Genomic DNA, 15,138 nt, shown 5'->3' with positions numbered 1-15,138 from the left:
AATAGCAACCCAATAAAGATATTAGAATGAAAATTTATCACATAGTTTTCTCTGTGTGTCTATGTGTGTTACGTACACCCCGGCCCCTCCCCGCCAAAGTGAAATTTAGTGATTGTGTGAAGGAACTGTGGAACTTGGTGATGGAGCCATCTTGTCGATAGAAGGGGTGACATTCCATGAGGCAGCTGCTGTGTAACGTGTCTTATCTGTGGCCTTCAGGACGGAGCACCTGATGGGCGACCTAGTAAGTTGAGCCTTTGTGAGTCTTCCACTTTCTCCTTCTATGGGTTCTTCAGCAAACGTGCCAATTAAAGTGGTGGTTTTTGTGATGAAGCCTCAAGTAACTGAACTCAGAACGTAACTTCATCTATTTCATACAGCTCTGCAGATAGAAAGTACTTCCATTGCTCCCACATTGTCCTGATTTAAATCTGAGACCTGACACTAAAAAGGAGACTCTGATTTCTATTAACCAGGCCCCTGAGTTGAAGCTGTGCTTCTTTTGTTTGCATTTCTCAGGGTGATTTTCTCATTGTATTCCTGGCTTTGAAGGGTCTTTGAAGAAGACGGATTTGCTTTAGTGAACTAGTAAACAAATTTTTTTTTTCTAAAAAATAATGTACATATATCTTAGAGGCTGAAGGATATGCATATGTTTTTTGAAGAAAATATTTTCACTAATTCACCAAAGAAAAGTATTTTTTAGAGGGATTTCTTGAGAAAAAAAGAACAGTTGGTTAAATTGATAAAAATGTAACACTTATTTAATAAAAGCAGGTTTCTTAAACTGAGTCATGGAACAGAAGATTTTGTTTCTAATTGGAAGAAGTACAAAACTATGGACACATTTTATGTTTGGTGACATAATTTCTGGCTTTCCAAAACAGTCATATTTACATGTAAGGCAGAAATTTAGAGCCATAGAGAGCTATTTTCATAATGAAGATGTGTGATCTTGTATCTCATAGGCTTGCCTTAAGTAATTCTTTTTAGGGTTAGCATAATGTGTTTAACACTCTTTAGTGTCACGTGACCTCAACTTCAGTTTTGTTTCCTTCAAAGGGGCAATTGAAATGGAAAACCATTTCTAAGTCATGGAACAATTCTCCTTCAACTTGGTGATTGACAGACTTTCCCTCAGCAAAGCAGACAGAACCAAAGACAAACTCTTGGAAATACAGAGCATCTGCTCTTCAGCTCCTGCCTAGCATCCTTCCCCCACCTACCTTAGTGTTGTGTTCTCATGAGCATTTCACTATATTCCTCATCCCTTGTTCCCAGTCTTGACCCATGACCTAAGAATCAAGAAAGTGTCATGTTAGTGCTTACTAATTAGTGCACCCAGAGAGCCTTTTCATCTGGCCTTTCAACCTCCTGAAGGTGGGAGCACAAGCTGTCACTTGTACCATGGACGGAAAACGAACCTTTACTACATTTTCCCCATTTTGCAAACAGCAGAATAAGCCCAGCTGAGACTGGAGATGAATATGCAGGTTAGAAAGAAATTAACCTAAAATGTACTACTGTTTGCTTGGTTGTCTTAAAGATGACACAGCACTGCCGTCATTGAAATACCCATAATGGGCTGTGATTTTTGACAGACTGTTTCTGTGGCATCACACTTGTATTTTGATGCCATCATGTGCATTTAGTGAAATAATTTTAGGAGAGGAGTCTTCTCTGATTAAAAAGTTAAGGAGCGTTTTAAGGCATTTAAGTCGCCTCTATTTTTAAACACGTTTGCAGGGTTGCTGTCCTTTGTTAGTGAGCATTTGGCTCCAGGGCTCATTAATCAGTGCTGTTGGGCCAGGGTCTCCTGAGCCTTCTGGGTTTTGGGGGATCAGCTACTGTAATTAAAGGGATGAAATATATCATGGTCACAAACTTACCACATCAGACAATTGAGGGTTTGGAACTGGTGGAATTAATCTTTTTTATTTTTTTCCTTTAGGTGTTTAAGATAGAAGTTCTAATGAATGGAAGAAAACATTTTGTTGAAAAAAGGTACAGCGAATTTCATGCTCTGCACAAAAAGGTAACTTCTCCCCCCAGCTCTTCTCTACAGGGCAGATGGTATAACATTAAGACCGCTTTCTGTGGTTCCTTAGAGCTTTAACTGTTCTGAGAACAGTATGATTTTTCTTTTATCATGAAGTAAATTTCCTTTTAAAATGAATTGTTCAGTCCTTTCAAAGGTATGCTTTCTGAGTAGGTGGATTTTCCGTTAAGATCTTTTGCATAAATAGATGTGTGATGGCAAACTGTAGTTTACTATGTTGGGTGTTGTAGGTTCAGAAAGAATAAGACCCAGATCCTGTTTTATCCATAAAATATACTTAAAGCTTTACAAAAAGGGAGGAAAGTCAAATGATTATTTTACTAGAAATAAATTCATCAAAATCAACTTATACTTAAATTTATCTGAAAAAGATGAAATCTATGTCTCATGTATTCAAGGACTGTTTGGGTATCATGTAAAGTGGGCTCAAGGCTTTCTTTTGAATTAGCAAGGCCATGTTACAAGATTGGTTTTTCAGTTCTTAGAACCACTTCATTAAAGTCTTTGAGAAAAGGAATAAGAAAGCGAAAAGAATAGCTGACGTTTTAGAAAAACGGTCAGTGAAACGTAGAAGAGAGAATGCTTCTTTTTTTCTATCAAATTTTAATATTTTACAGGTTATAAATTATTATTAAAGTGTTAAAATGCCTTAATAACTAGAAATATCTCATGAAATTGCCCAGGAAATCACCACATATGAGTTAACCCAGTTTTAACATTTTTCTTTCATATACATACATTTTCATATCTTTGTATATATATATATGTATGTATATATACTTCCTGTATATGAATATGTATTATTATATACACACACATATATAAAATGTGTGGCACAGTTCAATTTCTTCAAGGTAAGAAGTTACATAGGGGAAAAAAAGCTGGATGGAATGATAGTATGTTCAGAAATAATCTATGCTTTTAATTTCATTAAGGACAACTTAAATTTTTCTGGGAAATATCAGTGAGTAAATGATGTGGTAGTAGGCTTACTCTGTATTACAAGCTGTGTAGCATTTTTTTGGTAGCATTTTTAAAACTTAAAATTTTTATTTTATAATCAAGAGTATTGAGTAAAAACTTGAAACAGATTATACTGGGAAGTGAGTAAGGCTTTTTCTCCCCTTGTTTGAGGAGCTATCAGTTATCTGTACACTTTTCCATTAGGATAGCAAGGGATAATTAACATTGAATTTTCTACTTAAAGTTGTGTTACAACCAGGTTTATTTCCACGAGAAACAGCACAGGTGAAGCACAGAATCAGGCTGGGCATTGCCAGCCGACTTTACAAAAAGCTCCCCCCACCCAAGGGCCTCACAGAGAAACAAACCTGGAGTCTGGGCTTCACTTCCTTCTCAAGGAATTCTGGTTTTGTTCGCTTGTAGAGATTTCTGCAGGGGACCTTAGGAAATCTGTCCATACAATGAAATTAAAACCTGAACTCCTCCCCCTCCCCGGCCTCTGATGCAGTAGTCAGGACCCGGCAGCCTGTCACATGCCAGCCTCCTTCCTTCCCTGCCAGGTCTCCATGACCCCAGCACAGCCCAGCTGTCCCCCAAGATACTTGGGGGCCAACTCCACACGAGGCACAGCTGGGTGACTGCCAATTAGGCCCGCCGTGAGCAAGAGGCTGCCCATGCTGCTTATCTGTGGAGGGTCGCTCATGCTCTCTTCTCTATTGCGATTTATTTTCTTCTCCAGAAGAGGACCCTCTCCCCAGTGATTATAGGCAAGTTCTTTGATTCTCACAGTCAGGAAAAATTTCCTAGATTTCCTAGGATGCTTCTCTCAACTTCTGCAGTTCTGTTAATAATTTGAGGTACTCTTAAAATTATATCATCAAGATGATTAGAATTAAGAGAAAAGAGAAATTCTCAAATCTCTCAATTTTGCATGGTTTTAGCAGCCTCGTTAAAACATGATTACAGGGATTTGGAGAGAAAAATAACATTGTGCAGCAGAGTTTTAGTGGGGAGACACTGAATCGTATGTATTACAGAGCAGAAAGTGGCTGTTCGAAGTCCTCTTTATTTGTTCCATTTTAATTGTATTAGATTTGGCAACTAAAAAGCAATAAAGTGCAAATAAAGGCAGGGTATAAAAATACATATAAATCTGTAATCCTGACTGTAAAGTTGTATGTTCAGGAGGATTGACATGGGCAAAAATTTAATCAGAATACACAAGCTTGACTGATTATTGCTGCCATGTTGTACAGTTTTATCCTTTTATTAGAATTTTGGTACTTCAGTTTCCATGTTTGAATTTGTTGTGCACTTTGACTGTTCTGTTTTTACATAGAATATTCTCTCTTTAAATCAATTATTATTATTTTTTTGAATATTCAATTATTTCTGCAGTGGATGCAGTTTGCTCTGTTGCCAGTAACCTGATTTCTCTTACACTGTACATTGTATTTCTCACTTATTAAAAGTTTTTAGCCAATGTTCCCAAATTAATTCTAAAATCATATATGAACTATTAATAAGTGCTTTGCACCTTTTAAAATAATAGATGCATGGTTCATATCCGTGTACCACAAACACACAACAATTCCTCCTGGCTTACTGACAGGCCCATTTAGAGACAAACTAAAACCATTACTCATTTGATGGTTTATATAATTATCTGAAGATTATTATTATACTTCTCTCAAGCTCATAATTTTGTATAATTATTATTATCCTTCTCTCAAACATTCTCATCCTCTGCACTTTTCTTAAGATTTCTTTCTAATTTTTTGAAAAATTCAGGAGGTTTTTTTTTTTTTCCTTTCCTATGTGCTTTATTTTCCTCCCCTCAAGTAAGCTGATTTTTAGATAATAAAGCTAAATCTTGCAGAAAGTTTGGAGGTGGGGAAAGTAACCCATTCAGTTCAGTTTAGTCACTCAGTCGTGTCCAACTCTTTGCGACCCCATGAATCGCAGCACACCAGGCCTCCCTGTCCATCACCAACTCCCGGAGTTTACTCAAACTCATGTCCATCGAGTCGGTGATGCTATCCAGCCATCTCATCCTCTGTCGTCCCCTTCTCCTCCTGCCCCCAACCCCTGCCAGCATCAGGGTCTTTTCCAATGAGTCAACTCTTCACATGAGGTGGCCAAAGTATTGGAGTTTCAGCTTCAGCATCAGACCTTCCAATGAACACCCAGGACTGATCTCCTTCAGGATGGACTGGTTGGATCTCCTTGCAGTCCAGTGGACTCTCAAGAGTCTTTGCCAACACCATAGTTCAAAAGCATCAACTTTTCGGTGCTCAGCTTTCTTCACAGTCCAACTCTCACATCCATACATGACCACTGGAAAAACCATAGCCTTGACCAGACGGACCTTTGTTGGCCAAGTAATGTCTCTGCTTTTTAATATGCTATCTAGGTTGGTCATAACTTTCCTTCCAAGGAGTAAGTGTCTTTTAATTTCATGGCTGCAGTCACCATCTGCAGTGATTTTGGAGCCCAAACAAAGTCTGACACCGTTTCCACTGTCTCCCCATCTATTTCCCATGAGGTGATGGGACCAGATACCATGATCTTAGTTTTCTGAATGTTAAGCTTTAAGCCAACTTTTTCACTCTCCTCATTCACTTTCATCAAGAGGCTTTTTAGTTCCTCTTCACTCTCTACCATAAGGGTGGTGTCATCTGCATATCTGAGGTTATTGATATTTCTCCCGGCAATCTTGGTTCCAGCTTGTGCTTCTCCAGCCCAGCGTTTCTCATGATGTACTCCACATATAAGTTAAATAAGCAGGGTAAGCCGTTAGTCACATATATTTCTACTGTGCTGCTACAATTACTATTTTCCTTCCTTCCTTGTCTTGCAGTTTTTTAAATTGTATTTTGTTTTTATTTGGAGGATAATTATTTACTTTATTGTGTTGGTTTCTGCCATGCATCAGCATGAATCACCCATAGGTATACATATGTCCCCTTCCTGTTGAAGCTCCGTCCCACCTCATTCCCCATCCCAGCCCGCTAGCTTGTTAGAGAGCACCACCTTTGGGTCTTCTGTCACACAGCAAATTCCCACCAGCAATCTACTTTACATACGGTAATGAATGCATTTCTATGCTACTCTCTCAAATTTTCCCACCTCTCCCTCCCCCACTGTGTCCAAAAGTCTGTTCTGTATGTCTGCATCTCCATTGCTGCCCTGTAAATAGGTTCATCAGTACCATCTTTCTAGATTCCATATGTATGCATTAATATATATTTGTCTTTCTTGAACTTCACTTCGTGTGATAGGCTCTAGGTTCATCCATCTCATTAGAACCAACTCAAATGCATTCCTTTTTATAGCTGAGTAGTATTCCATTGTGTATATATACCACAACTGCTTCATGCATTCATCTGTCAATGGACATCTAGGTGGCTTACAAGTCCTAGCTATTGTACATAGTGCTGCAGTGAACTTTGAGGTATATGTGTCTTTTTCAGTTATGGCTTCCCCAGGGTATATGCCCAGTATTGGAATTGCTGGGTCATATGGTAGTTTTATTCCTAGTTTTTTAAGGAATCTCCATACTGTTCTCCATTTCTTGCATTTTCTAATGGAACAAATGCTACTGTGTTGCAGGATTCCCTCATGGTGATAATATGGTATAAAAGCTCAGTGTAGAATTTCTGGTGGCAGAAATGTTCCTGAACCTGCCTTTACCTTTGAGCAAGTTGAGTGCCTCCATTTCCCTCGTTTTAATGTGGGAACAATGAAAGTGCTCACTGCTTAGGATTATTTTACGACTAAATGAAATCATGTGCATCACATGGTCAACTTCTGATGGTTGATAGTCTTCATTACATATAGTTTTGTTTTTTTTTCCATACCCAAGTCGGTTTCGAGCTAGATTACAAAAGGAGCATTCTCTGTCAAAGAGTATGACTATTTTTACAGCTTTGGTTATGTATTGCCAAATTATTTTTTTTTTACAAAATGATTATAGCCGGTTTATAATGCAACCAGCAAGCATGAAATTACCTCATTAGCTTTGAATATTAGCCCCCCCCCACGATATTTGTTTACTTAGCAAGCAATGTGTGTTGCCTTGTTGCTGCTTTAGTTGGTATTTCTTACATTTTTGATTGTAGTCCCTCCTTTCGGAATTCTATTTATGTGCTTTCCCATTTATCTGCTAGGGCCTTCATTGTTTTTGCTTGTTAGTTTGCATAGCCTATTAATAAAATATTAGTCACTTGATGAAACTACTTTTCACTATGACTTCTTTATTTTGGCTATGATATTTTAAATTATAAAAGTTTAACATTTTTATGATCTCAAACATATGTCTATTTTCACTCCCAGATTTTATGTAAGATTGGTTTTTCTTCCAGCACTCTGGAAGAATTTGATTTCACTTTCTTTTAGTTTTTCTTGATTGGTTATTTTTCAAACTATGAATTTTGGATGACTTGAATCCAAACAAATGGTTATTAAATTACAAATTCCTGGGCATCACCAGTCATGCTGAATTGAATCACTGTGATGGAGCCCAGAAATTTGTATGTTAAACCAGCATCCCAGATGACCTTCATGCTCATTGAAGCTTGAGAATTCCTATTGTGTGGTTCCATTTTACAATGTGGATTGTACAATGTGTACAATCCATTTTACAATTACTGTGGTGTCCATCTCTTAGACACTTACATTACCCCCATCACACACTGAAGCCACAAGGTTTGAAACCTTGGAAGTCTTTCCTATCTTTCTCTTTCATTTCCAGAGTGTCAACAAGCCTATTGATTCATTCTTCCAAACTTCTGTAATATGTGCCATTTAATTTTTCATTTTCTGCTCTTATCATCTCAATTCAGTGTCTTGCTACTTCATGTATTTCTTTAACTATTTCAGATCCTTTTCTTTTTATTCATCTTCTGGTCCAGATAATCTTCCTAAAGTACTATTTTCATCTTCATTTTTTAGCTCAAAAACACTGAAATGAGCTTGTATTATCTACCAACTTGATGAAATGCACGTTGACTATCAAAACCAGAAATCTTAAACTGTGCATTAGTTTTCTGTTACTGTTGTACCAAATCATCACAAACGTAGTGGCTTAAGACATTTGTTATTTCACTTTGAATGTGTCGGTAGGGGTATATTCATTCTGGGGGCTCCAGAAGAGAATCCGTTTCCTTGCCTTTTCCAGCTTCTGGAGGCTGTCACTTTTCATGGCCTTCTTCTGTCTTCAAAGTCAGAAAGCACATCTTCTGTTTCCATTATTTCCTGTCATCACATCTCCTCTCTCTGACCCAGACACTTCTGCCTCCCCTTGAGATTATATCGGGCCTACCTGGATGAGCTTACTTGCCAGTTGGGTCTGACTCTGCCACCCCATGGACTGTAGCCCTCCAGGCTCGTCTGTCCGTGGGATTCTCCAGGCAAGAATACTGGAGTGGGTAGCCATTCCTTTCTTCAGGGGATCTTCCTGACCCAGAGGTTGAACCTGCATCTCCTGCATTGGCAGGTAGATTCTTCACCTGCTGAGCCATCAGGAAAGCCCAGTCTTTCCATCTATAAGTACTTGTTTTAATCACACCTATAAGGTAATTTATTTAGAGGTTCCAAGGATTAGGACGCGGACATCTTTGGGAGGACCAGGATTCTGCCTACCATATACCCCTTTACTGGCTGGCTGTTTTTCTCTCTGCTTCTCCTAAGAAAATGCTAGTGGCAGCCAAGCCAGTCTTCCCCATCACCCAGTATATGAAGATCCCTGCCTCTCTGACTTTGCCATACTGCTTTCCCTCTGTGTTCTCATATGTTTATAAAACTGAAACATTTCAGGTTCTTCTTCAAGGTGAGTTTCTTTTATTCCTGACTCTCTCTGTCCTTGGAACTCCTTTCCCTTTTAGAATGGAGATTTCTACTTAAATTAAAAACAGCCATGAGATAATTTAAACTTTTTTGTTGTGTTAGTCACTCAGTCATGTCTGACTCTTTGCGAGCCCATGGACTATAGCCTATCAGGATCCTCTGTCCATGGAATTCTCCAGGAAGGAATACTGGAGTGGGTAACCATTCCTTTCTCCAGGAGATCTCTCTGACCCAGGGATTGAACCCAGGTCTCCTGCAGTGCAAACAGATTCTTACTATCTGAGCCACCAGGGAAGTCCCAGTTAAAATTCAGTTATCCCTAAGTTTTATCTAACTAGAAGATACATTTTAAAAAACTAGAAACTGTGTCCTTAACTAGACTATCCAGGTGATCATTTTATATTGCATAGAAATATCCAGTCAGTACTAGGAGCTAACGTAGTGTTTGTAGTTAATTGTACTTCAAAAACAAACTCATAGAAAAGAAGTCAAATTTGTGGTTACCAGAGGCGGGAGTGGGTGAGGGGTCAGGGAGTGTCTTGGTGGAAATAGAATTGGATTAAGGTAGTCAAAAGATTCAAACTTCCAGTTATAAAATAAATAAGTACTAGGGATGTAATGTATATCACGATAAACATAATCAACACTGCTGTACATTATATATGAACATTGTTAAGAGAGTAAATCCTAAAAGTTCTCATCACAAGGAAATATATTTTTTTATTTCTCTAATTTTATGTGAAATGATAGATAGTCACTGAACTTATTGTGGCAACCATTTCATGATGTATGTAAGTAAAATCATCATACTGTACACCTTAAACTTAGGTAGTGCTATGTGTCACTAAAATCTCAAAAAAAAAAAAAAAAAACTAGAAGGAAAAAAATGAATGAATAAATAAAAATAGGAACCATGTTTTTTGTGTCTTCCTCACTGTGTGTTAGTGTTGGGCACATATTAGGCATTAACTGGGTATTTGGCAAACGAGGTATTTGGAGAACATTATGCATTTTTATGAATTACTGGGGGAATATTTGGTCAGCAAGAGCAGTTTTTATTGTGGGAGTTTAGTTTACAGTAAGTCTCACCACTTCCCTGGTGGCTCAGATGGTAAAGCGTCTGTCTACAATGCGGGAGACTGATCCCTGGGTCGAGAAGATCTGCTGGAGAAGGAAATGGCAACCTACTCCAGTACCCTTGCCCGGAAAATCCCATGGACGGAGGAGCCTGGCAGGCTGCAGTCCAGGGGGTCACAAAGAGCCGGACACAACTGAGCAAGTTCCTTTCACTTCACTTAACCCCAGGTGGCACTTGCCCCTGTTCTCTGGTCACTCTTAGCATGCATGTGCGAGCTCAGCGGCTCAGTCGTGTCCAAGTCTTAGTGACCCCATGGCTGGAGCTCTCCAGGCTCCTCTGTGCATGGGATTTCCCAGGCAAGAACCCTGGAGTGGGTTGCCATGCCCTCCTCCAGGGGATCTTCCTGACCCAGGGATCGAATCCCACATCTCCGGCATGGCAGGCGGATTCTTTACCACTGTGCCACCTGGGGAGGTGCACTCTTAGCATAGTATCTTAAAACACAAGTTGTAGGGTTCTTTCCTTACGACTCAGACCCAGGCTGTGGCAGGGTAAGACGAGAGCCTTCTCCTCGCTCCCCCAGCCCAGGCTCTGCCCCTCTTCTGCCAGGGTGTTTGCGGTGGCAGCGCTGGGTCCCTGAAAGCTTCTGCCATCCCTGGCCCAAATCCTCGGCGTGGAGAGGAAACATCCCCGCCTGGCAAACTGCTGGACACAGTTCGCGTGGCCTTCCCGGCTGTTTCCTGTCCATTCCCAGCCAACCTTTTATTCGCAAAGGTTTCCAGGAACCCTGGTGCTGGTTCCTTCCTAAATGAACGAGTTCTTGTGCCTGCCTACTTTTGGCTTGTGTACACTCTTGCCTTCTCATATTTAATTTAACGAAGTCTACATTTCAGAAGAACCAAAAAACTGCCGTATGGGGTTAAACTGGGGGTATAGCACCTTGTGAACTGTCCTCCAGGGGAACGCTGACAAGATAGGATGACAACATGAAGTCAAGGACTGAATGCCCACCCCCCTACCCACCATGAAATGTTCCCCACTTCTTTCTCTAACATTTTTTTCCTCTTTTCATCATTTTATTCCTATGCTTGGGGAAAGTATTTCTGTTCCTTTTGGTAGAAAATGGTTGCTATCACCAGTGTACATACGGCAGGTCTTAATGCGGTAAGTTCTGTGTAAAGTCCTCTAATAGTATGAAAAGGGAAGGGAGTGGTCCTGCCAGGCAGAGGGGGATTATGTTTGTGGCATCATGGAATCTGGTTGCTATCTGTGGGGATCAGAAAGGCCGCTGGTCTGGACGCAGCCTGGCCCAGACAGTTAATCATCGGATGGAGCTGCAGAAGAGTATTTTTCTTGTAAGCAGCTGAGCCCTCCTGGAAACACATTGTCTTGGGTTTGTCTCTCTTCATCTCAAGCCATTCATTACTCACCTACAAATGCTGTCACCGAACCCAGCAGCTACGATGATTGGCTTCCTCAGTACTTCTGACATAAATAAAAAGGGAAAATCTTTTCAGCACTGTATCTTCAAGATTTTTTTAAGAAAAAAGGAGAAAGAGAGACAGATAATGGAGTTGATTTTCTATTCTGAAACATAAGAAATATTGTGGTTCAGTTGTGTTAAAGGAAATTTCTTCATGTTTAAGGTAAAACTTAAGGAGCTTATTAGCACAGGATAATTAGCAATTTTTGGCTTTGTTCTTGTTTGAGAAAGACCTCAGATAGTGTAGCGATGAGGTATATGTTTATTCCCTTACACATATTCATCAATTATTCCTTTCATCCCACCCAGGACTGAATCGGTCTCGTCAATAAATGAATATGTTATAATATTTCCCATTGAACATAACAGAACCCACTTTGACTCCATGCTTCCCTCCTGAGTTCACCGCCTTGCTCTCCTCTCTCAGTATAATTCCTAGGAAGAGGCGTCTCTGCCTTCCTGCTTTGGCATTTCTGACTTTGTAGTGTCTGCGCAGTCTGATCACATCTCTTCTAGAAACACTTTCTTAACTCAGCTTACCATTTCACTGCCTCCTCACTGCTTGTCTAGCCTCTTTTCTCTGCCCCTCAGAGTTGGGTGTCTCAGACCAAGGCCTTTGCATTAGTTTTCTACTGCAGCATTATAGCGGCCACAAACTTAGCATCTTTAACAAGATAATGTGTTACCTCAGAGTTCCCATGGATCAGGAGTTGGGGCATAGGTTAGCCAGATTCTCTGCTTGTGGTCTCATGGGGCTGAAATCAGATGCCGCCAAGGCTGTGGTCTCATCTGAAGCGCAGGATCCTCTTTACTGTCCTGTCCTCATATGAGTGGAAGTCAGTTCCTTGCAGTTGTAGGACTGAAGTCCGTTCTTTTCTTGCTGACTCTTAGCCAGGGACTGTTCTCAGCTCCTCGAGACCATCCTCAAATCCTAGCCATGTGTCCCTGTGGTTACCCACAGCTCACTTCTTCAAAGCCAGGCATCTGCTAGGACTGGATCTCATAGAGTGGAACCCAATCAAAGGAGTGACTGTCTTACTTCATTCACCGGTCCTCTCCAGATCCAAGGGAGGAATTTTACAGGCATGTAAAAGGAGGCAAGGTCTTAGGAGCTTCTCAGGATTCTGCCCCTCACAGCCTTTTCCTCTGTCTATACCTAATTCCCAATGTCATGGCATCTAGCTCTGTAGCTCTCAGTATCACTCAAATATTCTCCCTCCCGGTTTACAGACCCATATCCAACTGCCTACACGTTTTCTCTACTTGAATGCTGACCTGAAATCACCAAAATGGAACAATTCCTTTGTGTTAGGAGTATCTTTCCTTGGATGTGATAGAAACTTGACCGGTTTTCTTAAACAAGTAGGAAATTAATAATTCTCATATTGCAAGAAAACTAAAGGCAGGCAGTCCAAGTTGATGTAGCAATTCTACCATATCCATGTGTCAAGCTCCTTTTATCTTTCTACTTTACCTTCTTCACCTTAGCACATGACTTTCACCCTCTGGTTCCAACATAGCTGCTGTCCCTGCAGCATTACTTCCATGTTTCTGGCAGGAAGAAAGGCCTTTTTTCTTTTTTTTTTTTGAGGAAAAGAGGAGACCTACTCAGTGGACTAACACTACATTTCTTCTGTTTTTGTTTGTTTTATTGTCTTTTTTTGTTTTTGTTGTTTATTTTTGGCTGTGCTGGGTCTTCACTGCTGTGTGGGCTTTCTGTAGTTGTGGCTCCTGGGCCCTGAAGCACTGGCTCAGTAGTTCTGGCACACAGGCTTAATTGCCCCAGCAGCACATGGTCAGACCTGTGTTTCCTGTATTGTCACGGGGATTCTTCACCGCTGAGCCAGCAGTGCACCCCCTACACTACATTTCATTAACAACTCCATCACATGGTGATCCTCATTACCAAGGAACCTGGAAAATTAGGATTTTTTGCTTAGCATAGTCGTCCTCTGAATGACATTTGTGTTTTGTTTTGTTTTACAAGAAGGGGGAAGTGAATTTTGGATAGGCAGCCTGCAGTAGCAGCCATATCCTTACTCATGTGATGTGTGATTTTGCTGCAAGTGACTCTAGAGCCAAAATAATGGTGATCTTAACACATACTCCTTTATTTCTCCCTTATGTAATGACTAGGGCTAATGTAACAGTTACATGATCCTCAGGGACCCTGACTTTTGTGACTTTCCTCTTCTCAACACATAGCTTCCGTCTCCTGGTGGAAGGTGACTGCTCCAGGTCTAGCCCTTACGTGGGTGCCAGCAGGAAGGAGGAAAGGAAAGAAGGAATAGTCCTTCCCTTTAAGAACATTTCCGGGGCTTCCCTGGTGGCTCAGTAGTAAAGAATCCACCTGCCAGTGCAGGACACACGAGTTCAATCCCTGATCCAGGAAGATCCCACCTGCCAGAGACCAGCTAAGCCCATGTGCCACAATTGAGCCTGTGCTTCAGAGCCTGGGAGCTGCAGTTCCTGAAGCCTGTGCGATCTATAGCCCATGCTCCGCCACAAGAGAAGCTGCCTCAGTGAGAAACCTGTGTATCACAGCTAGAGAGTAGCCCCTGCTCACTGCAACTAGAGAAAAGTCCAGGCAGCACAGACGCAGCCCAAGACGCACCACAGCCAAAAACACATAAATAAATAAATTTATTTTTTAAAAGCTTTTTTACTTTAAAAAAAAGAATACTTCCTGAAAGTTGCACAAACGTTACCTGCCTTTGAGCAGAATTCAGTCATTCAGCTCCACATAGCTTCTAGGGAGACTGGGAGATGTGTTCTTTATTCTGGGCAGTCATGTCCTCAGCTGAAAATCAGGAGTTCTGTTCTATAGAACGTCAGGGTTCTACAGAGCCGTCACTTTGGGGAGGTCAGTAGTGTTCTCTGGCACCTACTCTAAACCTGGCATTCTGCCACCTTTTAGTAAACAGGATGCTGCCAGATGGGGTCAGAAACCCCAAAGCGTCAAGGTCCTGGAGTCGTTCTAACCACCTCCACTTTTCATGTCCTGTCGCAGCCTCCAGCTTCCCCCCGGCCCACTGCCAGGACCATCGCCCACATCCCCGTCCTTCTCGCCTGGACTTCCTTAGGGGCTGCTGACTGATCTGCCTGCTGTGATTCCACCCCAAGTCATCCCCGTGTTTAAAACTGTGTGTTGCATGTGAAGTGACTCCAGTTCCCACCGTCGCCTCCAAGGCCCCGCACTGTCTGATACTGCCGCCTCCCTGGCTCAGCTTTTTGAACCACAGGCTCGGCCCTGCCTTTCCACTGCTCTGCCTCTGCTGGAACGTTCCTTCTCCAGTCGCGTACCTGGTGGCTGCCTCCCAGCATGATTCAGGTGGTTCCTCACACATTCTCGTAACACAGGCCCTTCCCCCCCAGTGCACACACCGTCTGTTACTGTCTGCCTTCACCCTGTCTTATTAACTCATTTCTTGGTTTTTGTCTTTCCGGGAAGCCCCACAAAGGCAGGAGTGTCTCTAAAACAGAGGAGAAGCTTACTGTCTTCTGTTTCATGACCTTCTTTAAGGCTTCTTTGTCTTCCCTGGTACTTACTTTTATTCTGTTTTTTTCTGATAGACCAAAGAATAATGTACTTTAACAAATCTTGAATTTGTCCATCTTACCCATGCTGCCTGTTGCATGGACTCAGCCTTCTTCTGGGCAGCTGCCTTCTCCACGTGCTCTGACCTCCTGCTCTAAACTGCGCAGATA

The 15,138-nt window shown here is 41.3% G+C and overlaps 1 protein-coding gene across 3 annotated transcripts in view; it reads left to right on the top strand.

The window, feature by feature from the left end:
- SNX24 (sorting nexin 24) overlaps nucleotides 1-15,138 on the top strand; it is a 163,664-nt gene that overhangs the window by 85,844 nt on the left and 62,682 nt on the right. For 2 of the 3 annotated variants that reach the window (XM_020877553.2, XM_070465103.1), the window contains exon 2: nucleotides 1,952-2,035. In XM_020877553.2, coding sequence (XP_020733212.1) covers nucleotides 1,952-2,035 — 84 coding nt within the window. Of the gene's footprint in view, nucleotides 1-147; nucleotides 245-1,951; nucleotides 2,036-15,138 lie in introns of those variants that run through there. The other variant, XM_020877563.2, reaches the window with a different exon arrangement.

The sequence above is a fragment of the Odocoileus virginianus genome, chromosome 3, assembly GCF_023699985.2.
Source record: "Odocoileus virginianus isolate 20LAN1187 ecotype Illinois chromosome 3, Ovbor_1.2, whole genome shotgun sequence".
In the NCBI taxonomy this organism is placed as follows: Eukaryota; Metazoa; Chordata; class Mammalia; order Artiodactyla; family Cervidae; genus Odocoileus; species Odocoileus virginianus.
This window is presented reverse-complemented; position numbering and strand designations above follow the sequence as displayed.